General features: G+C 44.1%; 1 protein-coding gene across 1 annotated transcript in view; it reads left to right on the forward strand.

Annotated features, from left to right (window-relative positions):
- Positions 1-17,240, forward strand: part of LOC109869781 (dedicator of cytokinesis protein 3) — a 93,832-nt gene extending 76,592 nt beyond the window's left edge. Inside the window, exons 24-54 of the mRNA XM_031803457.1 lie at positions 776-968; positions 1,222-1,349; positions 1,907-2,053; positions 2,142-2,240; positions 2,340-2,434; positions 2,596-2,671; positions 3,070-3,170; positions 3,284-3,342; positions 3,449-3,597; positions 3,792-3,877; positions 4,253-4,279; positions 4,407-4,502; positions 4,612-4,672; positions 4,815-4,908; positions 5,027-5,175; positions 5,532-5,618; positions 6,018-6,122; positions 6,613-6,754; positions 6,852-7,018; positions 7,151-7,237; positions 10,023-10,202; positions 11,894-11,977; positions 12,099-12,215; positions 12,285-12,406; positions 12,504-12,642; positions 12,726-12,807; positions 12,975-13,087; positions 13,300-13,384; positions 13,525-13,647; positions 13,785-13,867; positions 13,971-17,240. Of these exons, the coding sequence (XP_031659317.1) occupies positions 776-968; positions 1,222-1,349; positions 1,907-2,053; positions 2,142-2,240; positions 2,340-2,434; positions 2,596-2,671; positions 3,070-3,170; positions 3,284-3,342; positions 3,449-3,597; positions 3,792-3,877; positions 4,253-4,279; positions 4,407-4,502; positions 4,612-4,672; positions 4,815-4,908; positions 5,027-5,175; positions 5,532-5,618; positions 6,018-6,122; positions 6,613-6,754; positions 6,852-7,018; positions 7,151-7,237; positions 10,023-10,202; positions 11,894-11,977; positions 12,099-12,215; positions 12,285-12,406; positions 12,504-12,642; positions 12,726-12,807; positions 12,975-13,087; positions 13,300-13,384; positions 13,525-13,647; positions 13,785-13,867; positions 13,971-14,708 (4,014 nt within the window). The 3' untranslated portion in view covers positions 14,709-17,240. The remainder of the gene's footprint in view (positions 1-775; positions 969-1,221; positions 1,350-1,906; positions 2,054-2,141; positions 2,241-2,339; positions 2,435-2,595; positions 2,672-3,069; positions 3,171-3,283; positions 3,343-3,448; positions 3,598-3,791; positions 3,878-4,252; positions 4,280-4,406; positions 4,503-4,611; positions 4,673-4,814; positions 4,909-5,026; positions 5,176-5,531; positions 5,619-6,017; positions 6,123-6,612; positions 6,755-6,851; positions 7,019-7,150; positions 7,238-10,022; positions 10,203-11,893; positions 11,978-12,098; positions 12,216-12,284; positions 12,407-12,503; positions 12,643-12,725; positions 12,808-12,974; positions 13,088-13,299; positions 13,385-13,524; positions 13,648-13,784; positions 13,868-13,970) is intronic.
- The last annotated feature ends 8,688 nt before the right edge of the window (positions 17,241-25,928 follow it).

Genomic DNA, 25,928 nt, shown 5'->3' on the forward strand with positions numbered 1-25,928 from the left:
CAATTAACTTTAACTTACGGACGAGCCCCCACTTGTCACAAGCCGGCTCATAGCCTGTGGCAAAAATGAGGGGACGCGAACAACAGGTATAGGCCAATTAAAAAATGTTCTTTATTGTAAACAAAACTATTAGCGGAGAGAGAGGTGATTAGTGACAGTTTAAATACTCTGATCCCAGGTGACTCCAATCACTAACGACCCTCCTCTGCCTGCAGGAGGAACCGCCCCTGCAATGCAGAGGAGGAGCCATGACACATGGAAACCACATGTTTGACTCTGTTCCATCAATTCCATTTCAGCCATTACAATGAGCCTGTCCTCCTACAGTTCTCCCACCAGCCTCCGCTGATATACTTTGTATCATTTTATTTTTATTCTGATCCCTCTTTTTACTGTTGTGATCAACTGCATGCTTTTCTATGGTAGACATGCTCCAAGTCTCTCTCGTCTCAGTTAGTCACAGCGCCACATTGTGTTGGTCACCCAGTGCAGCAGTTGCTCTCTGTCAGCTGTTAACCTCCCTCGATAAGATATGTGTTACCCTGCCCTGTTTTGGTTTACGTTCTTCTTATGGTCCTTTTAAGACGTATGTATCCCTGTATGGATGTTACAGTCCTAAAACTCCCTTATGGCATAGTGTCATTTACAAATGATCTAGACCTGCTTCTCCCCGTCTCTCTGCTCTTCTCTCTTTGCCTCTCTGTCTCCCTCTGTCTGTCTGTCTGTTCTCCTTTTCTCTCCCTCCCTTCTTGTCTCTTCTCCTTGACCCTGTCAGGCGGCGTTATTGAACAGTTTCCCAGACATCTTTGACGAGCTGCTGCAGATGTTCACAGTGCAGGAGGTGGCTGAGTATGTCCGGGGCACGCTGGGGAGCATGCCCAGTACGGTGGACATCGGTCAGTCTATGGACGTGGTCAAACTGCAGTCTATCGCCCGCACCGTCGAGAGCAGGCTCTTCTTCTTCCCTGGTAAGACTGAAGACTACAGGACAGCTTTACTAACACCAAATGAAACTGTGAACACTGTTAGATGCTCCTAAAGTGGGAATGTAATAGATTGTTTTACCTGTAACTGGTTCTTTGTCAGGACAAAGAATCTGAAAGGCAAAGGCTAAAGCTGGTTAAAATCTTTCTACAATTGATCCTTCACTCTCTCCCCTTCTTCCTCTCTCTCCGTACCCCTCCCATTCTCTTCCCCTCTTCCTCTCTCTCCCCCTCTCAGAGTCTCGTAGTATTTTGCTGCCGGTCGTCCTGCATCACATCCACCTGCACCTGCGCCAGCAGAGGGAGCTGCTGATCTGCTCAGGAATCCTCACTAGCATTTTCTCCATCATCAATACCAGCGCTATGGTACATCACATCACCACTGAATCTACTGCTGTAGAAGAGATTGGAGTTGAAGTTGTCCTAATCATCATCATTAGGAGGATGAAATTATATCTGACCCTGTATCAGTGGTTAGGGGCTACTTCTCTGTAACACAAGCTGGTACCATAACTGGTTACTAGACCATCTACAGTAGTGTATCTATAGTATCCCAGCTAAACATTCTTTTCACATTTCTTGTATCAAATGGAATTAAAGATGGGATGACAGACTAGTTGGTAAAACTTTATACACTGCCAAGACTGGTTAAGGCAATTATAATACCATGTCATTGTTCAGACATTATTGTCAAGACAATATTTTGTAGGCCACTTTACGTTGAGTGCTGAATTAATATTTTAATTGGTCTGTCGAGCGGCTTATACAAATTAATGAATTATTCATTAAATTCCTTCTCACTCGATCTCCCTCTCTCTTTCCTCCTCTTCTCTACTTCTCTCTATCTCTCTCTCTGCCCCTCCCACTCTATCCTTCCTATTTCCTCACCTCTCCCCATCGTTTCTCTCTCCCCCTCTTCCTAGGAGTCTTCTGTTCAGGAGGAGGTAGAGATGATGGTGGAGAGCCTGTTGGATGTTCTGCTCCAGACTCTGTTGTCCATCATGTCCAAGTCTCAGTCTCTGGAGACAGCTAGGGGGCAGCGCTGTCCCCAGTGCACGGCTGAGATCACGGTCAGAGACTCTCCTACACTACATGAAAAAGATTATGTTTTGTAATGCATGGAACCTCACTGATATGGAAGTGTTTCTGCCTGTCCAGGGGGAGTATGTGTCCACTCTGCTGTCTCTACTTAGACAGATGACAGAGGTCCACTTCCACCACCTGCTCAACAACTTCCACAGTAAAGAGGAACTCAAGGTGAGAGCTACAGTCTCAGTCTGATTTAGGAACCTGGGGCTGAGGTATAATATGTAGATGATAATGTACACAATACTCACTACCTCCATTGACTTCCAGGAGTTCCTGTTGAAGATCTTCTGTGTGTTCCGGAACCTGATGAAGCTCACCATCTTCCCCCGAGACTGGAGTGTCATGAGACTTCTGACCAGCCAGTAAGTCTGACTCGCATTAGCTGTAACACTGCCTTCATATGGCCTCCTATAGGAGAGAAGGGAAAATATGCAGCTATGAGATGAAAGTCCTTACGCTGATAGCACGTGACATTTGTGTAGATCTTTTCTATCCTAACGTTTTGCTGTGACTTCTTCTGCAGTGTCATTGTGGTGACAACACAGTACCTGTCCCCAGCGTTACACAAGAACTTCTCTGAGGCGGATTTTGACTTCAAGGTGCGTGCCTCTGTAGAGAAACGAGACGTGTCATGTTGAACAACAGCAGTAAACAATAGAGCCTTATAAATATCCCGGAGAAGTCGACCCAGAACCTGCTGTTCTCTCCTTGTCGTTCTCTGTTCACAAAGGACTCTGTTTTTCTCTCCATGGTTTCCTAACAACATTATGCTGTCATTCTGTGTTGCACCTGTTTCCACTCTTATGTGTCTGAGTTGGTTCAACCTGGATTTATGACTGCAGAGAAACTATGGAAATGCATAACCGGAAGGTGAAATGTATAAAGTGACAACATTGCTAAGACGTAGGCCTACATGGATAGATAGATAAACAGATAGATAGATCTTTGCCGTTAAAGGGAATTTGAACACGTGTCTGATGTGCATGTTCTCTCTCAGGTGTGGAACTCTTTCTTCAGCCTGACGGTCCTGTACATCAACCAGCCCAGTCTGCAGCTGGAGCCCCTCACACAGGCCAAGAGGAAGAAAGTCCTGGACAAGTAAGAACCTCTCCATCACGTGTGTGTGTGCCTTTATCTGTGTGTGTGGTCAGTAGTTCTACGTTTTCTACATTACCCCCCCCCCCCCCCCCCACCTCGTCCTTCCTCTGTAGGTATGGAGACATGAGAGTGATGATGGCCTATGAGCTCTTCAGCATGTGGCAGAAGCTTGGTGAGATAAAATGACATTCAGATGCTTTGTTGTCATTCTAGCCTTCATGGGTAATGTCATGTGTGTTTCTATAACATCTGTGTTGCGCCCTCTCTGTGTGCTCCAGGTGAGAATAAGCCCCACTTTATCCCTGGAATGATGGGTCCATTCCTGGGAGTGACGCTCGTGCCTCAGAGCGAGGTCCGGAATATCATGATTCCCATCTTCCATGACATGATGGACTGGGAGCAGAGGCAGAACGGCAACTTCAAACTGGTCAGTGCTGTCTGTCCCCTGCTGTGTGCCACCACTCATCCTCTGTTGGCCTTGTTTAACTTCATGTTATAACCCAATATCATATCTATGTTATGGATCTATGATTTTAGTGCTACTGTAGAAGTGTGGTGGTTGGTTCCTTATGCACTAACCTATGTCTGTCTGTCTGTCTGTCTGTCTGTCTGTCTGTCTAGGTGGAAGCAGAGTTGATGGACAAGCTGGAGAGTATGGTGTCAGATGGGAAAGGGGATGGCAATCACAGAGAGCTTTTTGGTCTGCTGTAAGAACCAACAACATCAGTCTTCTATTCATACACAATGTTACCTGAGTCTGTGTGCTGTAGTACAGATGTAGGATCTTCAGTTGAGTCAGTTTGCTACAGCAGGAAAATTATCTTGCAGCAACAGTGTATTATAATTAATGGCATTTTTGTCAGGGTTGATACTTTTCTCGTTGGGGCAAATCAGGTCTGAGATTTCAAAGTGGAAATTACAACATTTAGAAGCCTTTTTAAACATTGAATACACAAAGTTTGCATTTCCTTCTGTGCAGGAAAATTCTCAGAAACAAAAGAGTGGTCAAATTAAGATCCTACATCTTTAATGTTCTTTTGTTGCTCTTGACTTGTTGTGTCTTTTTCTGCTGTGTCTTTCAGGACCCAGTTGTTTGGGCCTTACCCCAGGTAAGATATCCGTTTCCCCACAGCCCAAGCTTTTAGCTCTACCACTATCATGAACCTCAAATAAATAAGTATTTATGGTTTACTGTCCTTAATGTGCACGTGTAACATAGAGCTTGTTTGTCTGTAGCCTACTTGAGAAAATTGAGCAGGAGACGTGGAGAGAGACGGGCATCTCATTTGTCACCTCCGTCACGAGACTGATGGAGCGGCTGCTAGATTACAGGTAGATTGGATTACTCATTACAAGCAACATGTTAATATCATAACATTGACTATTGATACATGGATGTACTGTAGATTGGAGAGACATTAAAACCCTGCTCTACTTTTAGGGAGTGTATGAAAGGAGATGAAATGGAGAACAAGAAAATTGGTGGCTCTTCCAACCTCATGGTGAGACATCGTATGATTTATTATACCTTATAACTTATATACCAGTTATGCCAGAGATGTGTTGAGACAACTGCAAATCTACGTTGGTTTTTGGTTGCTGTAGTAATCTTGCTTCCTGATAACATTTGACTGTCCTCCCCAGAACTTCTACAAGTCTGAGATGAACAAGGAGGAGATGTACATCCGCTACATCCACAAGCTGTGTGATCTGCACCTGCAGGCAGAGGACTACACAGGTAACACACTTGTCAACCTGCTCACACGGTATAGTATTGGAACTCTGTGACAGTCAGGATTACTACGTAAGGTCAATGTGGTGAATTGTGATGACCTTTGTGTCCTCCCTACCAACAGAGTCAGCGTTCACCCTGCTTCTGTACTGGGAGCTGCTGCACTGGGAGGACCGCCCCCTCAGAGAGTTCCTCCACTACCCCACACAGAGCGAGTGGCAACGCAAGGAGGGCCTCAGTCGTAAAGTCCTCCACTATTTCAACAAGGGAAAGGCAAGTCAAGCTAAAACAAGTCAAGCTAAGTTAAGTCAAGCTAAAACAAGTCAAGCTAAGTTAAGTCAAGCTAAAAACAAGTCAAGCTAAGTAAAGTCAAACTAAAACAAGTGCAAGGCTTTGTCTAGCCACTTTAGGTAGTATTCAAATGTGAGATCCTTTAATTTGGCCCAAATTAAACCAGAATTTGATTTGATAAAGTCCCAAATGGATGTACATCTCAAGACTAAGCACTTCTGCATGTGTCATGATTTCCCTTCAGATCCTCCTGAGAATGATATTCCATAGACATGATATTGTATACCTATAATGAGAGATTCCATATGAGTGAGAGCTCTGTCTCTGTCTCTTTCCAGTGTTGGGAATATGGAATATCACTCTGTCGGGAACTGGCTTTCCAGTATGAAACCTTATATGATTACCAGAGTCTGAGCTGGATAAGGGTGAGTCTGTCTGTCTGTCTGTCTGTCTGAGTGTCTCTCTCTCTCTCTCGCTCTCTCTCTGTGTCTGTCTCTCTCTCTCTCTGGCCCTCTCTTTCTTTCTCTCTTTCTCCCCTTATTTCTCTGTGTTCTCCCTGTCTCTTTAAAAAAATATTTGCATCAGAGCCATTACTTTATCCCCCAGTCACTACTCATCATCACAAAGATGGAAAGTAAATAGAAAGGAATGGAGTATAATATAAATAGTTTATTGTCCTCACATTGTGGAAAAACATTGCAATACACTGACAAAATATCAAAAACATTATGACCACTTGGTCATCAAGGGAACCTCGTTGATGTGTGTTGCTGAGAAAGATCAAGACTCTCTGAGGGTTGAATCAAGTATTTTTGTCTTTATAGAAAATGGAAGCTGCATACTATGACAACATCATAGAACAGCAGAGGATTGAACCAGAGTTCTTCAGGATGGGCTTCTATGGCAGGAAGTTTCCTTTTTTCCTTAGGGTGAGATGAACACACACACACACACACATGCACACACACACACACGCATGCACACGCACGCACACTGTCTTGTTTAACTAACCTTGTGGGGACACACACAATTCAGTCCCATTCAAAATCCTATTTTTCCTACCCCCTAACCCTAACTCTAACCTTAACCCCAAAACCTAACCTTAACCCTAAACCTAGCTCCTAAAACTAAACCTAATTCTAACCCTAACCCTAAACTCCCTAGAACAACATTTGACCTTGTGTGGACTAACAAAATGTCCCCCGTTGGTAAAATTGTTTTAGCGACTTCTGATCCCCACAAGTATAGTTAAAACATGTCCACACACACACACACACACACACACACACACACACACACACACACACACACACACACACACACACACACACACACACACACACACACACACACACAGGATCTTTTATCTAATTGCAATTTTTTTGTACCTATCAATTGGATGACAACTTTTCTCTCCAGAATAAGGAATTTGTGTGCCGGGGTTATGACTATGAACGACTTGAGGATTTCCAGCAAAGGATGCTGGGAGAATTCCCACAGGCCATTGCCATGCAGCACCCCAACCAACCAGATGACGCCCTCCTACAGAGTGATGCTCAGTGTATCCTAACCTAACCATGGTCAGTGTGTGTGTGTGTGTGTGTTTCAACTCAACTGTCAGCCTATTTGGCTATGTTTACCTTAACACGTGGCCTCAGACCTGCAGATCTATGCGGTGACCCCAGTGTCAGACATTACTGATGTGCCTCAGCTGGAGCGTGTCCCAGAGAGGATCAAGAGCTTCTACCGCATCAACAATGTCACTCGCTTTCACTACGACAGACCCTTCCACAAGGGACCCAAGGACAGGGAGAATGAGTTCAGAGTATGTGTGTGTGTCTTTTATGTCCAAGTTGTTGCTTTGTATTTCTAAATAGAATGAATGACAATGGAAGGTAATTATATTGTCTATATACTATACAGAAGGTGATTCAGTGTTTTATGTGTGTGTTTTCAGAGCCTGTGGATTGAGAGAACCACCCTGATTCTGTCTCGTCCCCTCCCTGGAATCTCCCGCTGGGCTGAGGTGGAGAGGAGAGAACTGGTGAGGAGCACTGTCATCCCATACTGTCATCTCATAGGCTATTGTCATCTCATACTGTCATCTCAAACTGTTGTCTCATACTGTCATCTAATACTGTCATCTCAAACTGTTGTCTCATACTGTCATCTCAAACTGTTGTCTCATACCGTCATCTCAAACTGTCATCTCATACTGTCGTCTCATACTGTCTTCTCATACTGTCTTTGTTATGCCCCTGAAAACAGGGGAGAAATAATCACGACAGTGATACGGTGTTGTATTCTCAATTCAATGTTTAGTTCAATCATTTCACAAAAGTAACACATTACAAAATAACAGAAAACCCATTATACAAATAACACAGCAAAATATCTTATTAACAACGGGTATGTTCATTCACAATCGACATAAAATGGCAGCTACTCTCAGTACGATGCTATTCTTCACTTCAACTGAGCAGGGAAACTTAACTCTAACTTCCTCAAGACGTTACTAAAACACACCTTAAACACTCTTGACATGTAAGCGAGTTATAACATTTAAATTACTATTTTTATCATCAATAAAGTACCTGAAAACAGGGGAGAAATAATCACGACAGTGATACGGTGTTGTATTCTCAATTCAACGTTTAGTTCAATGAGAAAAAGACCGCGATTTTCCCCAGGAATATGGGTGGAGACCAGAGCAATCGATCTCCGGCTCATAGATTAAGAGCATTTCGTAGATCACAGATTAACACTTTTAGGCACCACAAAATAAAGTAATCAATATAACATTTACACATTACTCCCACAATTCGTACCCTTTGACAGATTTGAACTTTAACACAATTATATGAATGTTATCAATCTTTATCAACTGATACTGAATGCATCTTTTTAACCTTAGATGTTTTAAGATCCTCACATACTGTGAACTTACTAATACTTTTCAATTTATAACAGGCTATGAATATTTCCTTTAACCTGTCACATCTTCTCATAATGTTGTCTCAAACTGTCGTCTCATACTATCATCTGAAACTGTCGCCTCATACTAACGTCTCAAACGTTGTCTCATACTGTCATCTCATACTGTCTTCTCATACTGTTGTCTCAAATTGTCGTCATCATACTGTCGTCTCAAACTGTCATCTCATACTGTTGTCTCATACTGTCTTCTCATACTGTTGTCTCAAACTGTCATCTCTTACTATCGTCATCATACTGTCGTCTCAAACGTCATCTTATACTGTCGTCTCATACTGTCATCTCAAACTGTCATCTCATACTATCGTCTCATACTATCATCTCATTCTGTCATCTCATACTGTCGTCTCATACTGTCATCTCATACTGCTGTCTCATACTGTCGTCTCATACTGTCATCTCATACTGTCATCTCAAACTGTCATCTCCTACTGTCATCTCATACTATCGTCATCATACTGTCGTCTCAAACGTCATCTTATACTGTCATCTAATACTGTCATCTCAAACTGTCATCTCATACTGTCTTCTCATACTGTCTTCTCATACTGTTGTCTCAAACTGTCGTCTCATACTATCATCTGAAACTGTCGTCTCATACTAACGTCTCAAACGTCGGTTCATACTGTCATCTCATACTGTCTTCTCATACTGTCTTCTCATACTGTTGTCTCAAACGACATCTTATACTGTCGTCTCATACTGTCATCTCAAACTGTTATTTCACACTATCGTCTCATACTATTGTCTCATTCTGTCATCTCATACTGCTGTCTCATACTGTTGTCTCATACTGTCATCTCATACTGTCGTCTCAAACTGTCATCTCCTACTGTCATCTCATACTATCGTCTCAAATTGTCGTCTCATTCTGTCATCTCATAGACTTCTGTCGTCTCATACTGTCATCTCATACTGACATCTCATTGGCTTCTGTTATCCCATAGGCTGTCGTCTCACGCTGTCGTCTCATACTGTCGTCTCATACTGTCATCTCAAACTGTCATCTCATACTATCGTCTCATACTATCATCTCATTCTGTCATCTCATACTGTCGTCTCATACTGTCATCTCATACTGCTGTCTCATACTGTCGTCTCATACTGTCATCTCATACTGTCATCTCAAACTGTCATCTCCTACTGTCATCTCATACTATCGTCATCATACTGTCGTCTCAAACGTCATCTTATACTGTCATCTAATACTGTCATCTCAAACTGTCATCTCATACTGTCTTCTCATACTGTCTTCTCATACTGTTGTCTCAAACTGTCGTCTCATACTATCATCTGAAACTGTCGTCTCATACTAACGTCTCAAACGTCGGTTCATACTGTCATCTCATACTGTCTTCTCATACTGTCTTCTCATACTGTTGTCTCAAACGACATCTTATACTGTCGTCTCATACTGTCATCTCAAACTGTTATTTCACACTATCGTCTCATACTATTGTCTCATTCTGTCATCTCATACTGCTGTCTCATACTGTTGTCTCATACTGTCATCTCATACTGTCGTCTCAAACTGTCATCTCCTACTGTCATCTCATACTATCGTCTCAAATTGTCGTCTCATTCTGTCATCTCATAGACTTCTGTCGTCTCATACTGTCATCTCATACTGACATCTCATTGGCTTCTGTTATCCCATAGGCTGTCGTCTCACGCTGTCGTCTCATACTGTCGTCTCATACTGTCGTCTCATACTGTCGTCTCAAACTGTGACATCAGACTCCTTAGGGAGATGATGCAAGCGAGTGCATCATTTGTGTTTGTCTCTCTCTCTCGTAAGTGTCATTATGGATTCAAATCTATGTGTGTGTGTGCAGGTGGAGGTGAGCCCTCTGGAGAATGCCATCTACGTGGTGGAGAATAAGACCCAGGAGCTGCGGACCCTGATCAGCCAGTACCAGCACCGGCAGCACCATGGCAACATCAACCCCCTCAGCATGCTGCTCAACGGGGTCATAGATGCTGCAGTCAATGGGGGCATCGCCAGATACCAGGAGGTACTGACAGAGAGGGATGGAGGGAGGGATGGAGGGAACATTCAGTGTTATCTGCTAAGGACCCAGTTGGTATTCGATAGAACGTTGTGACCCTGCCCGCCTGTGGGGAAACCAGGCAGGTTTTTGAAACTGCAGTAAAAGTGCAGTTACTGCATTCGACTGTAGTATTTTGGATGCAATAAGTGCAGAATAACTGCAGTGTACTGCAGTTGAAGTGCAGTTATACTGAACTCTAACTAGTTACACAGCAAAATCACTGCAGTAAAAAAAGGTCTTATTTTGTATGCAGTATTTATAGCATACTGAAGTTAGTGGAGTGAGTGGAGTTACAAACGGACTGTACTAAACAAGTTAAATGTCTTGTGATGAAATGTTTTCCACACATATAGATACGTGTAGTCTACTTGGACACAGCGTCCCTCCATTTCCCACACCGAATAGCTCGAAACCACAGGGCTCTTCTTGCAGGCTCTATTTCCCTATGTGGGAGCATTCGAACCATTGGTTGAGATTTTTGACCTGGCTTCATGTACATTGAGTTTGAGTTTGAGTTTATTTTTATTTTTACAGGGACAGTGCACATTAATCAACATTTCAGTAAAAGTGCCGGTTTTAGCCAACCGGCTAATTTTCAACCGCAGTCCCTGGGCAGGTTATTAAAAACAATTACAATATAGACAATAGCAACATAGAACAAGCAAGACATAGCATACAGACAGAGCAACATAGGACAAGCAAGACGTAGCATACAGACAGAGCAGCATAAAACAAAAAGCAGCAAGACAAAATTCATAAAAGCAACAAAGTGTTTCCACACCTCACAAGCTACAGACAACAGACAACATGGAGTGGCAACACACAGCTAGGGACCCTGTTCACAAATCTGATTGACCTTTAGCCATGTCTTCAAGCATTTTGTGAAAGTGTGATATGTGGTGCAGTTATGTGTGTCTGATGGCAGTGTATTCCAGACATGGGAAGCTCTCACAGAGAATGCAGATTTACTAAAGGTGCTTTTCCTTAGGGGAACTATACAGTCACCTCTCATGGCAGACCTTGTGGATCTGCTGCCATATGTCTGGGTTTTCTGTTTAACAAAAATATTGAGTGGAGGGGGAGCCAGGCCATTGAGGATCTTGAATACAAGACATGCGTCGGTGTATTGCACAAGATTTTCCCAACTCAAGAGCTCATGCTTTCTAAGGATGTGACAATGATGATGGCTATTGGGCTTCCTATCAAGCACTTTGAGAGCCTGTTTGTAGACAGACTGAATAGGTTTTAATGTTGTACAGCAAGCTTGGGCCCAACTAGTCAAGCAGTATGTTAAGTGGGGGAGTATCATAGATTTGAAGTACAGTTTTGCTACCTCTGTAGTCAAACAATTTCGTATAAATCGGAAATTAGCTAGGTTGAATTTGGTTATTTGAATTACCTTTTTCACATGCTTTTTAAAAGAGAGGTTGGAATCAAGTATGATGCCATTGAACAACACAGCAGCTTTTCGGCATGTTTTGTTCTTTCTGTAAAACAAAAAATCTACGACCAAGTTGGCTCTTTTACAATACCAATAGGAAAGAATGTTTGTTTCCCCAATGTGTGGGCATATTATTATTATTATTATTATTATGTGAATATCGACTTGGAGTATGCCTTGTAACTCATTCATATCCCATGTTCATCCTCCACAGGCATTCTTTGATAAGGAGTACATCAACAGTCAACCAGAGGACACAGAGAGGATAGCTCAGCTAAATGACCTGATGCAGGAACAGGTCAGACACAACTCTTAACTCCTCACTGCCCACTGGTCAATGGTCCATACAGTGTACATGGGTATAGAGGACAGATAAACCATATGTTCTCTCTTTCCTACATGTTGTTTCATTGTCACAGGTTCACATCCTTGGAGTGGGGCTGGCTGTCCACGAGAAGTTGGTGCACCCAGAAATGCGTCCTCTGCACAAAAAGCTGATAGATCAGTTCCACATGATGAGGGCTGGTTTACACCAGGTAAGTGGTTCCACATGCTGTTCGGTTTGTGTGTGTGTGTGTGCGTGTCAGTGTAAATATTCAGAGCAGTCTTTATATGTGGCCCAACAGGGGTTGCCAGCGGGCTACACAGGGGTCAACTCTCCCAGAGGCATCCTGACCACTCACAGCCACATGAGCCCAGAGAGCGTTCGTCTGATACACAGACACAGGTCAGTTTCACACAGGTTTCACTTGAGAAAGAGATGTTACAGTAATCTCAATGTGACCACCTTTTAAAACATGATTTTCTCTCTCCCTCTATTTTAGCCCTATGAACCTGCAAGGTTCTATACGCCAGTCCTCCTCCTCCCTCTCTTCTCACACCTCCAGCGAGGCGGGAGGAAACCTGGTCATCCTGACAGATGGCCTGATGGGAGAGCCCCCTGAGGATACGGCACACATGCAGGTGGGTTTAACATGCACGCATACACACACGCAAGTTTTGTACATTTTGACGATACTTGTGTGAACAGATGTTTTATTTTCCAGCCAAGCCCCTCCTCCTCCAGTCTGAGCTCCATTCGCTCCACCTCTTCCCAGATAATCAACTCCGCCCCTTCCAGCGCTAGAGGTGAGTGACTCCTGCACCAGAAAGTAAATGTTTTATTTAGGAAACATGCTAATTCACAGTTGTGACTATAACTGTCAGTCAGTGTATATCCAGTGTTTATCAGTGGGTCTCTGGTGTCCATACAGTCTACAGCAGACCCATCCTCTCCCCCTCCCTCCCTCCCCCAGGCTCTCCGTCCCTACCGGATAAAACCAAACACAACCGGGAGGTGATGATTCTGCTGCCCCCTCACCAGAGAACTAACAACACCATGTACTACAGCATGACTGACAACGGACAGGTACTGACGTTACAGGCCAAACCATTCAATTGCTGCCAAATGGACTGACGACATTGCTGCATTAGTTATTTAAGAAGACAGTTAGTTCACTGAAGCTTTGGAACATCAAATTGGCCCGAAGCAGAAATATACTGGTACTGAGACTACAGAGCATACTGTTTGTTCTTATACTTTACCCTTATTTTTAGCCTTTTTTGTCTCTCTGTTTGCAGAGCAACAATCTGCAGCGTGCCTTACTCCAACAAGTGAGCCCCTGTAAGCCATGCATTGATCCTCATATGGGCTTGCCAGAGAAAGGCAAGTATACTGAATGTGCGTGGTAAAATTGGTTAATGATGCTTTTCTCTAGTATTGAGCTAAGTAGGACACAACTACACATACAGTAGGAGGATTTCCTAGCTCTGTAGTGAACATGTGGTTTTCTGGTGTTCCCCCAGTGTTCCCTAGTGCCCCCAGCAGCTGGAGTCTAGATGGGGAGGGTAGGGAGACAGTGCCCTACATCCAGGGACCCACAGGGGGTGTTATCATGCCCCCCGTCCCGCCCAGGTCCTTCCCACCAGGTAAGAACAATCATGTCATAATATACACCTTATTTATGGGTAAGAGTCCCTTAGCTGGTGTGTACGCTAAATAGGAGGTTTTGTAAAGTACATGGGAAGTTTATTCTGATGTGAACGTTTTTACTTCCTCTCTCTAGGTCACTTCCTGATGCACTTTGATGCGTTCCACCACCAGAACAGTGACCCACCCCCAGCACTGCCCATTCGCTCTCTCAGAAAGGTTAAAGACAGTCATGCATACTGCAGCAGTAAATAATGCTATCCTCTTAACTTGGTCAACAGATGTCAACTAATTTCTTATCTTCCTCTCTCTCTTTATCTAGTCTCCTCTCCACCCCATACCAGGCTCCCCTACCAGTCCTCAGTCAGCCCTGGGGGGCAGTAACTCCACCCTCTCGGGCAGTGCCAGCAGTGGCGTCTCCTCTCTGAGTGAGAGTAACTTTGGGGGCCAGTACCCTGATCCCCCTGTGCGAAATGATGCCATGGAGCCCGTCCCCAGCCACCTGTGGACCCCTGAAGAGTACCTGGACTCTCCTTACCTCCACATCCATTACAGCGGGCCAGAAGCAGAGTCCCTCGACCAGGTCCGACCCTTCCACTACCGCAATCCTGTCTCACACCTCCACCCTCACTCCCACCCCCAGTCTCACCCCCAACCGGCCGGCCTCGACGGTCACACCCACCCTCACTCCCACCCCCAGTCTCACCCCCAACCGGCCGGCCTCGACGGTCACGCCCACCCTCACTCCCACCCCCAGTCTCACCCCCAACCGGCCGGCCTCGAAGGTCACCCCCACCCTCACTCCCATGGGCCCACCCACCACCAGATACCACTCCACGGCCCCCACCGCATTCCTTACCGGCGCCCCCAACCCCCGGCTGTGCCCCCCAAGCCCTACCTGAGGGAGGGGTGCATCCCTGAGGAGGACCTGAGCTCTCTGTTGCCCCAGCCCATCCCCCTGCCTCGGAGGATCTTCCACTCCCCCCATAGCCACAGAGAGGAGCAAGCCAAGGCTGCATGGGAGCAGTGCATCAGCGAGGAACACGAGGAGACACCATGAGGAGACCATCTTTGGCTTCATCTCAATAGTCTATTATATTATAGTACTAAAGTGCTGGGCCTCTTGGAGATTTCAGTCACCTCGGTGCATCTAAATAGTCTAAAGTGACTCCCTCCCCCCTGTCTCCTTTCCTTCAGCTGCATTGATGTGAAAGATCATGGGCTGTGGAATCATGCAAATACATTGTAGTCATTGACCATATTGCTTTCATGCTTTCATCCATCCCATGTTTTCATATCAGTGCAGATAAAGGGGAGGAAACAAGGAGAGGAATCCACTTTAGACTATTGAGATACGCCCTCAATCTTCTCACTGTATTCAGACAGTCTGATTCTGAATGGAGGAAGCAGCCTCATAAGAATTAATAAGGGAAATATTATCTGTTGGACAATGTGACCGATAATAATGACTTTGTTTAAATTAATATTGATTGTACACTCTTCTACAACTAGTATGTGAGCATGTTTAGTTTATTTTCATTTGAGAACAATATACAGCCGTTTTGTGAAACATGACGATCTCGATCAACATGATCAAACGATACAAACTCCGAAAGGACCCCCCCTTTTCCACAACAAAAGGCAACTACAGAAAGTTATATTCTTAGTAAAGTGATGTTGTCTTTTCTGCTTTCAATGCTACATATATCTAACCTATTATTTTGATAGCTTTGCTACAGTATGTATGGGGTTTTCAAGTACACTTTCCATTTTTTTCTTTTTCTTTTTTTTTACACAACACTGTTTAGTCCTTCGCCATATGGCATTCTCCCATACTCTGTTCTGATACTTGGTTCTCATTGAAAGCAAGTATGTTATTTGACCTGGGTCGCTCTTCTCAACCCAAACCTCAAAGGACATATAAACCTCAGTCTAGGAGTATTCATCCATACGATACGTATGGAAAACCAATGTGAATGTATTTAAACAAGATGTGCTATTTGTATTACACAAGTGGCAGGTCTTATTTTCTGTTAATGTGTTTTATATTTAAGTTATGTATCTATTCCAGTCTTCTAATGTTTTGTGTACCAGATAGAAATATCTGATGAGAGGAGCATGAGTGTTCTCTGACTGACAGATCTGATCAATCCTTGGGAGGGGTACAAGGAAGGGGTGAAATTGGCAGGTGCTGGAACAACAGTGAGTTCCAATTTCAGTTGCACAGGTTGAGCTGGATCCAATAGGACTGGATTCATCCCTGAAAGTAGATGGTGATGGAGACGAAGATGTGGTAAAATGAGAAGTAACGAAGAACAATGAAGAATAATGACTTAACAGTACCTCAATCACCTATTGGACTAACTGTACTCAGAAAACCAGTATCACATCCTCTCTCTGCCTCTATATGTTTCAGGCCAATGTCAACCAACAAGTACTAAATATGGACCGTGCGTAAATGGACTGATGGCAATGCCAGTGCTTCTGTCTGATTTACAGTACAAGTTACCTGTTTTAATCACCCCCACACCCTCTGCGCACCTCCCTCCGCCCACCTGCCTTAAGTGCACTGAATTGCAGTATCAATCTCTCGCTCAGACAACTCACTTGACTGGTTCTGAGAAACTCGTGAAAATGACAGTTCTCCTTTCTCGTCACTTTCTCAACACTCTCCGAACAAAGCAGATAATATCAACGTGTGACATCTGTTTCGTCCTGCCTTGGTTGACGATGTGGTGCTACAGTAATACTTTCTGCCTGCATCTCCTCTTCACCCTGATCTGCAATATGGACATGTTTGTGTATAGAAGATTAGTATGAGTAGCTCAGACAGGACCATGAGTTTGATCTCCTTGGGGAATGAAGGTACAACAGACAGTTAGCTGAGATGTAACGTAGAATTCACCACCAGTGGGTTGGAAAGTGGAGGTCAGTGTTCCAACGACAGCTCTTTGTTTCACACAGTCCTTTTCTGCAGGTAAATGCTTGGTTTTGTGTTCTTGTAAATCAGGTTCTCCACTGATCAGACATCTATTTTTGTATGCAGGTTCATCAGTGTTGACGTTTTTCACTGATGTACCATGAAAGGATGCAGGGTATGTTTAGCAGTGGAATTAGTATGGAACAGCAGAGCTATAGATTAAATAAGATGAATATCAGGTGTAGGGGCAAGCTGATGTTGAGAGGTGTGATACTCAGATCAAATATAGGTACAATAGAATTTTTCAATGTAAATTCTGTTACTGTACATACAGCGGTATTGTGAAATATTTTTGAGAATTATTGCAGACCCCCCTAAAATAATTGTATTGTTGTTTTGTGTAAATACACGTACTCCAGAAATGGATATAGTTGATGAATATCTATAATCAATGTTTAAAGAAGACCAATCCATTAGACTGTGGTGTGTCTGCATTGTTGACTTCAAATCTTCAAATATAAATACTTTATACACTTTTCAATGTGCTTTCTTGTACATATGGTGTTAGCATGATCAAACAGTGTTTGGTTGTAAAAGTGGTTTGCCTACTCCCATAACTGCTGTGGTATGGATTCATTAACAATGCCAAACATTAAAGACAATCTTTTATCAGCCTCGTCTCTGTCATTTCCATTGCTTGCTGCTCAGTGGAAAATAGCAAAAATGATTGGCAGTATGTTTGACAGGGAATGGAATTTTACAGAGGTAGATATATACAAAGGCAGGGTAAAGTGTCAAGGCATCCGGATAGATAATAATATGAGTAAAATAAAGAACAGAGTAGCAGTAGCAAATGATGAGTGTAAAAGTGTAGTAGTTTCTCCTATTATTTTCTGCAGACCCTCTCAAGCTCTGTCAGGTTGGATGGGGAGCGTTGCTGCACAGCTATTTTCAGGTCTTTTCAGAGATGTTTGATCGGGTTAAAATCCGGATTCTGGCTGGGCCACTCAAGGACATTCAGAGACTTGTCCCAAAGCCACTTGTGCATTGTCTTGCCTGTGTGCTTATTGTTCTTATCCTGTTGGAAGGTGAACCTTCAACCCAGTCTGAGGTCCTGAGCGCTCTGCAGCAGGTTTTTGTCAAGGATCTCTCTGTACTTTGCTCCATTCATCTTTGCCTCGATCTTGACTAGTCTCCCAGTCACTGCCGCTGAAAACATCCCCACAGCATGATGCTGCCACCACCATGCTTCATCGTAAAGATGGTGCCAGATTTCCTCTAGACTTGACGCTTGGCATTCAGGTCAAAGAGTTCAATCTTGGTTTCATTAGACCAGAGAATCTTGTTTCTCATGGCCTGAGAGTCCTTTAGGTGACTTTTGGCAAACTCCAAGTGGGCTGTCATGTGCCTTTTACTGAGGAGTGGCTTCCATCTGGTCACTCTACCATAAAGGCATGATTGGTGGAGTGCTGTAGAGATGGTTGTCCTTCTGGAAGGTTCTCCCAGCTCCAGAGGAACTCTAGAGCTCTGTCAGAGTGACCATCGGGTTCTTGGTGACCTCCCTGACCAAGACCCTTCTCCCCTGATTGCTCAGTTTGGCCAGATCTAGGAAGAGTCTTGGGGGTTCCAAACTTCTTCCATTTAAGAATGATGGATGCCACTGTATTCTTGGGGACCTTCAATGCTGCAGAAATGTTTTGCTACCCCAGATCTGTAAGTTGACACAATTATATCTCGGAGCTCTATGTACAATTCCTTCGACCTCATGTCTTGGTTTTTGCTCTGACATGCACTGTCAACTGTGGGACCTTATATAGACAGGTGTGTGTCTTTCCAAATCATGTCCAAGCAATTAAATTTACTACAGGTGGACTCCAATCAAGTTGTAGAAACATAAAAGATGATCAATGGAGACAGGATGCACCTGAGCTCAATTTCAAATCTCATAGCAAAGTGTTTGAGTACTTATGTAAATAAGTTATTTCCGTTTAAAAAAAAAAGGTCATTATGTTGTATCGTGTGTAGATTGCTGAGATTGTATTTATTTAATCAATTTTAGAATAAGGCTGTAAAGTAACAAAATGTGGAAAAATGGTCTGAACACAGAATGAACTGTATGTATTTAGGGAAGCAGCCTGGTGCAGGGTGAGTAACCGGGTGGTAGCCGGCTAGTTAAGGCTATTTAAAAGTCTGATGGCCTTGAGATAGAAGCTGTTTTTCCGTCTCTCGGTCCCAGCTTTGATGCACCTGTACTGACCTCACCTTCTGGATAATAGTGGGGTGAACAGGCCGTGGCTCGAGTGGTTGATGTTCTTGATGATCTTTTTGGCCTTCCTGTGACATTGGGTGCTGTAGGTGTCCTGGAGGGCAGGCAGTGTGCCCCGAGTGATGCGTTGGTCAGACCGCACCACTCTCTGGTGAGCCCTACGTTTGTGGGCGATGCAGTTGCCCTACCAGGTGGGGGTACAGCCTGACAGGATGCTCTCATTTGCGTACCTGTAAAAATGCAGGTGCCGAGACAAATTTCTTCAGCCTCCTGAAGGTGAAGAGGCCCTGTTACGCCTTCTTCACCACACTTTCTGTGTGGGTGGAACATTTCAGATTGTCAGTGATGTGTACGCTGAGGAACTTGAAGTTTCCACCTTCTCCACTGCGGTCCCGTAGATGTGGATGGCGACGTGCTCCTTCTGCTGTTTCCTGAAGTCCCCTGTGTTGAGGATCAAATCAAAGTTTATTTGTCACGTGCGCCGAATACAATAGGTGTATACCTTCCAGCGACATTTTTACAGCGAAGTGGAGGTGTTGTTTCCTAACTTCACCACCTGGGGGCGGCCCATCAAGTCCAGGACCCAGTTGCACAGGGTTCAGACCCAGGGCCCCAAGCTTAATGATGAGCTTGGAGGGTACAATGGCGTTAAAGGCTGAACTATAGTCAATGAACAGCATTCTTACGTAGGTATTCCTCTTGTCCAGATGGGATAGGGCAGTGTGTAGTGCAATGGCGATTGCATTGTCTGTGGACGATAAGCAAATTGAAGTGGGTCTAGGGTGTCAGGTAAGGTAGAGGTGATATGATCCTTAACTAGCCTCCCAAAGCACTTGATGATGACAGAAGTGAGGGGCGATAGTCATTTAGTTCAGTTACCTTTGCTTTCTTGAGTACAGGAACAATGGTGGACATCCTAAAGCATTTGGGGACAGCAGACTGGGATAGATATACTCTGGTACCATTTGTCAGATGGTAGCAGAGTGAACAGTCTATGGCAATTTTAGGGCCCTTCCTCTGACACCACCTGATATAGAGGTTCTGGAAAGCAGGGAGCTCAACCGCAGGGATGTAGTGGGCTGTCTGCACCACCCATTGTAGCGCTTTGCGGTCAATGGCGGTGGAATTGCCATGCCAAGCGGTGATGCATCCAGTCAAGGTGTTCTACTATAGATCAGGGGTGGGGAACTTCTCGAGGGCATGATTGGTGTCACACTTTTTTCTCTCCATCCCTAGCAAACACAGCTGATTAATCAAATTGCATTCTAATCTTAACATAATGATTAGGTGATTATTGGAATCAGGTGTGTTAGCTGATCCTGGGGCAAAACTGTGACACCAATCAGACCCTTGAGGACTGGAATTGCCCACCCCTGAGGGGGATGGTGCAGCTGTATGACTTTTTAAGGATCTGAGGGCCCATGCCAAATCTTTTCAGCCTCATGAGGGGGAAGAGGTGCTGCCGTGCGGGTGTGTTTGGACCATGCTAAGTCCTTAGTGATGTGGACACCAAGGAACTTAAAGCTCTGGACCCGCTCCACAATAGCCCTGTTGATGTGGATGGGGGCGTGCTCTCCCCTCTTTCTCCTACAGTCCACGATCAGATCCTTGGTCTTACTGACTTTGAGGGAGAGGTTGTTGTCCTGGCACCACACTGCTATGTCTCTGACCTCCTCACTGTGGTATGACTCAAAACAGGAATGTCTAAAGTTGTCCGAAGTGCGCCAGGCTGCGTGCGAGGGAGAGGCAACTGCTCCTGCGACATAACTAGGGAGAATCTATGATATACTCCTCGTGTCCTCTCTCTCAACGGAAACGGTACTGTACTGAATGAACAGTTGAAAAACGTTATTATGATGGCCCAGGGGGCGATTACCATATGGTGTGCTGCATGAGTTTTGCGATTTCAAATGGTCACACCCATATTGCACATGCCACACCCACAAAACAGGACCAAACCAATGTGTATACGTATGTAATTCACTGGAGGAAACATACCTCAAAGCAGGGAGGATGAGGCGAAGGCAAAGTATTTACTCTGCCCAAAATCTGTCCAAGTGAGAGAAGCCCTTTTTTTGGAAGTCTATGAGAGTGTTGAATTATGTGAGGCTTATTTGATAAAATATATATTTTTTAAATATTTAGGCTGCAAAACGCTACAAAACATCACATTACAAAGGTTGAAGCAAACAAAACACACCCCAGGTAAATAAGTCACATGATTACAGCTTTTAAACAAGAACATTTCCACAACATAGAATGCATTTTAAATTCTCTTTACATTTTAAATATACGTTCTATATCATTTATTCCATATATATAAATGCATGTTGCTTTAATGGTCATATTAGACAAGACAATGAAAACAAGGGTTAACTAAAAATTTTATAAATACATTACTGCGGCTGCCGCTTATTGATGTCTTGTGAACTGTGCACAGTCAGTGGAGGAGGTTTATAGGCCTAGCTTCTCCACAATCTCCACCTATAAAATCTATCAATAGATTATGTAAAGGCACATGATGTCACGAACCGCGCGAAAACGACCACGCAGCTTACTCGGGCTATACAGGCCACTAACAAAGTCAACTACCCACAACTAAGGTGGCAAAACAGGCTGCCTAAGTATGATTCCCAATCAGAGACAACGAATGACAGCTGTCCCTGATTGAGAACCATACCTGGCCAAAACATAGAAATAAAGAAACTAGAATGCCCACCCTAGTCACACCTTGGCCTAACCAAAATAGAGAATAAAAGCCTCTCTATGGCCAGGGCGTGACACATGATGTAAATGTTTTTAAAATATTTGTTAAAGCAGCAATCACCAGTTGAAACAACAACAAAGCCTCTCCCTGCCCTTGTTTCAGTAAAAAAGCTGAGGAATGGTGCTGGAGAAATGTAACCACTCTCAAATTCATAGACAGAGCTATGGATGTAAGGATTGACCATCCATGATATCAATATTATAGTTTTAGCCATGGTTTGAGGCTATACAGTGTTTGTTTACGTTTACTTTGCTTACAAACATTTGAGTAAAACAACCTTATATTTTGGGTTCTGATGGGGTACAACAGTTGAACTAAGCTCATTCACAAGTTATATTCTTCAAGAATCAATGGGTACATATAATTAATTGTCCAAAAATGGATGTAGCAACTGCATACTGCCCCTTTATGGTACACATCTCACAATACATTCAATACATCATTTATACTAGATCTCCCATCAGAATATAGAGAAGGAGATTAATAACATTAATCTCCTTCTCCATGAAGACTTCTCTGCCTGGCTGCCTTTTCCAACTCAGTTTGGCATCTCTTCTCTGTCATTTTCTCCAGGATCTGCTGTAAAATTGCCTCTAACAAAGCCAGATAAGTCATGGTCACAGAGGAGTCAGCTTCACTCTCACTACATACTGTATCTGTTCATCATACGGAGGGCACCATGGGTATGACATTTCACATCAACTTCCCATTGCCATGTGTCTGTAGAAGACACAACACATTTGTGGGTCACTTTGAATTAGGTTGTCCTTGCTTCCAGTTTTTGAATGAGTAGGCATTCTGGTCTGACCACTTGAAAGAGTCTCTGTGCACAACCTGGTCTCAGAACATTTCGTATAATATTCTGTATGTACTGTAAATCAGGACACGTTTGGTATGGTTACATAAGACAGATGGTTACTTAAAGCAAAAACAAAAGTAGGGTAGTTGGTCGGGTGTATACCGCAAATTTCTAACAACCCGAAGGTTGTGAGTTTCAATCTCATCACGGACAACTTTAGCATTTTAGCTAATTAGCAACTTTTCAACGACTTTTTAGCTACTTTGCAAATACTTAGCATGTTAGCTAACCCTTCACCTAACCCTAACCTTAACCCTTATACCTAACCCTTCACCTAACCCTAACCTTAACCCTAATACCTAATAGCATGTTAGCTAACCCTTCACCTAACCCTAACCTTAAGCCTTTTAGCTAACCCTTCACCTAATCCTAACCCTAACCTTAACCCTTTAACCTAACTCCTAAACTTAATCTTAACCTTACCCCTAACCCCTAGTATAGCTAACATTAGCCACCTAGCTGGAATTTATAACATATCATACGTTTTGTAAATTCTTAACATATTGTACTTTTTGCAAATTCGTAACATGTCACGTGGAATCGGTGATGGACATCCACAAATTAATACATACCATACGAAACGTAACATATCATGGAGTGTCTCGGATTTAATTACAGAATAATACGAAATGCTCTGAGACCAGATTCCTGTGCCGGCTGATCCACCTATAATACCCCCGTATAATAGCCTCACGGTGCAGTCCTCTGGAACTCCCGGTTCTCATTCTTGTTCCGGGTGCTGGCCAGGTCTATGTAATACTGTTGGCAGTACCTTCGGTTATCTCCCCAGGTTAATGCCTGGTGCACAGCAACATCATTTTGTTTAAGTCACTCTATTTCTCTCATCAACCACTGTAGATCGTCACCGGAGACTCCGGACTGGGAACCCTCGCCAAAGGCTCCGGACTGGGAACCGTCCCCAGAGGCTGGAGGCTCCGGGCCATGGATCGTCAATGGAGGCTCCGGGCCATGGATCCTCACTGGAGGCTCCGGGCCATGGATCATCAATGGAGGCTTCGGGCCATGGATCATCACTGGAGGCTTCGGGCCATGGATCATCACTGGAGGCTTCGGGCCATGGATCATCACTGGAGGTCTGGAGCGCTGAGCCGGCACAACCCATCCTGGACAGATACCCACTTTAGAACGACAAGTGAGGGGAGCTGGCACAGAACGCACCGGGCTGTGGAGACGCACTGGAGACACGGTGCGTAGAACCGGAAAACATGGCACCTGAACGGTGACCAACTCCACATGGTGAGTACAGGGAGTTGGTTCTGGTTCCCACCTTGGCTCCGCCAACCACCCCGTCCGCCCCCGCCCAATTTTATTTTGAGGCTGCCTCTCGGGCTTCCGTGGTGGCCGCGAACCCCGGTGTCGTCGTTGCTCCTTCGCTGCCTCCCATGGAAGGCGATCCTTTCCGGCCAGGATTTCCTCCCACCTCCAGGATGTCTGCTACTCCTGGGCACGCTGCTTGGTCCTGGGGTGGTGGGATCTTCTGTAACGAGCGTTGTTGGAAGGATTGGACCAAGGCGCAGCGTGCATAGAGTTCCACATGTTTATTAAATGAAACTCACAAAAACAATAAAGAGTAATGAAACGTGAAGCAAATGCAGTGCTCACAGGCACAACACAAAAACAAGATCCCACTAACAACAGGTGGGAAAAGGCTGCCTAAATTTGATCCCTAATCAGAGACAACGATAGACAGCTGCCTCTGATTGGGAACCATATCATGCCAACATAGAAAAGAAAAAACTAGACTACCCACCCTAGTCACACCCTGACCTAACCAAAATAGAGAAATAAATGGTTCTCTCAGGTCAGGGCGTGACAATTAAATCAAATATGTTCCTCATCAATCTACACACAATACCCCAAAATGACAAAGTGATAACAGGTTTTTAGAAATGTCTGCAAATGTATAATTTTTTAAAAACAGAAATACCTTATTTACATTAGTATTCAGACCTTTTGCTATGAGACTTGAAATTGAGCTCAGCTGCATCCTGTTTCCATTGATCCTCCTTGAAACGTTTCTACAACTTGACTGGAGTCCACCTGTGGTAAATTCAAGTGATTGGACATGATTTGGAAAGGCACACACCTGTCTATATAAGGTCCCAAAGTTGACAGTGTATGCCAGAGAAAAAACCAAGCCATGAGGTCGAAGGAATTGTTGGTAGAGTTCTGAGACAGGATTGTGTTGAGGCACAGATCTGGGGAAGGGAAGCAAAACATTTCTGCAGCATTGAAGATCCCAAGAACACAGTGGCCTCCATCATTCTTAAATTGAAGAAGTTTGGAAGCACCAAGACTCTTCCTTGAGTTGGCTGCCCATCCAAACTGAGCAATCGGGAGAGAACGGCCTTGTTCAGGGAGGTGACCAAGAACCCGATGGTCACTGACAGAGCTCTAGAGTTCCTCTGTGGCGATGGGAGATCCTTCCAGAAGGACAACCATCTATGCAGCACTCCAATCATACCTTTATGGTAGAGTGGCCAGACGGAAGTAAAAGACACATGACAGCCCGCTTGGTGTTTGCCAAAAGGCACCTAAAGACTCTCGGGCCATGAGAAACAAGATTCTCTGGTGTGATGAAACCAAGATTGAACTCTTTGGCCTGAATGCCAAGCGTCATGTCGGGAAGAAACCTGGCACCATCCCAACGGTGTGAGGATGTTTTTCAGTGGCAGGGACTGGGAGACTAGTCAGGTTTGAGGGAAAGATTAATGGAGCAAAGTACTGAGAGATCCTTGATGAAAACCTGTTCCAGAGTGCTCAGGACCTCAGACTGGGGCGAAAGTTCAACTTCCAACGACCCTAAGCACACAGCGAAGACAACGCAGGAGTGGCTTCAGGACAAGTCTCTGAATGTCCTTGAGTGGCCCAGCCAAAGTCCAGACTTGAACTTGATCGAACATCTCTGGAGAGACCTGAAAATAGCTGTACAGCAACGCTCCCCATCCAACCTGACAGAGTTTGAGAGGATCTGCAGGGATGAATGGGAGAAGCTCCCCAAATACAGGTATGCTAAGCTTGTAGCTTCATACCCAAGAAGACTTACTGCTGTAATCACTGCCAAAGGTGCTTCAACAAGGTACTAAGGGTCTGAGTACTTATGTAATTCTGATATTTCCGTTTTCTATCTTTAATAAATCAGCAAACATTTCTAAACCTGGTTATGCTTTGTCATTATGGGGTATTGTTTATAGATTGCTGAGGAATAATTTTTATTTCATCAATTTTAGAATAAGGCTGTAAGGTAACAAAATGTGGATAAAGTCAAGGGGTCTGAGCACTTACCGAAGGCACAATATGTGGGTTTGGGTTTTAGTGGTTGGGGAATACACGACATGTATTGATCAAAGTATATTAGGGACTAAAATGATTCAATCTGTATCATGGAAGATCTGTGCTATAGCGCAATTTAAATTTCAAGCCAATGTTCTCGGGTTCGTGGTGACT

The sequence above is a fragment of the Oncorhynchus kisutch genome, linkage group LG24, assembly GCF_002021735.2.
Source record: "Oncorhynchus kisutch isolate 150728-3 linkage group LG24, Okis_V2, whole genome shotgun sequence".
NCBI lineage: Eukaryota > Metazoa > Chordata > Actinopteri > Salmoniformes > Salmonidae > Oncorhynchus > Oncorhynchus kisutch.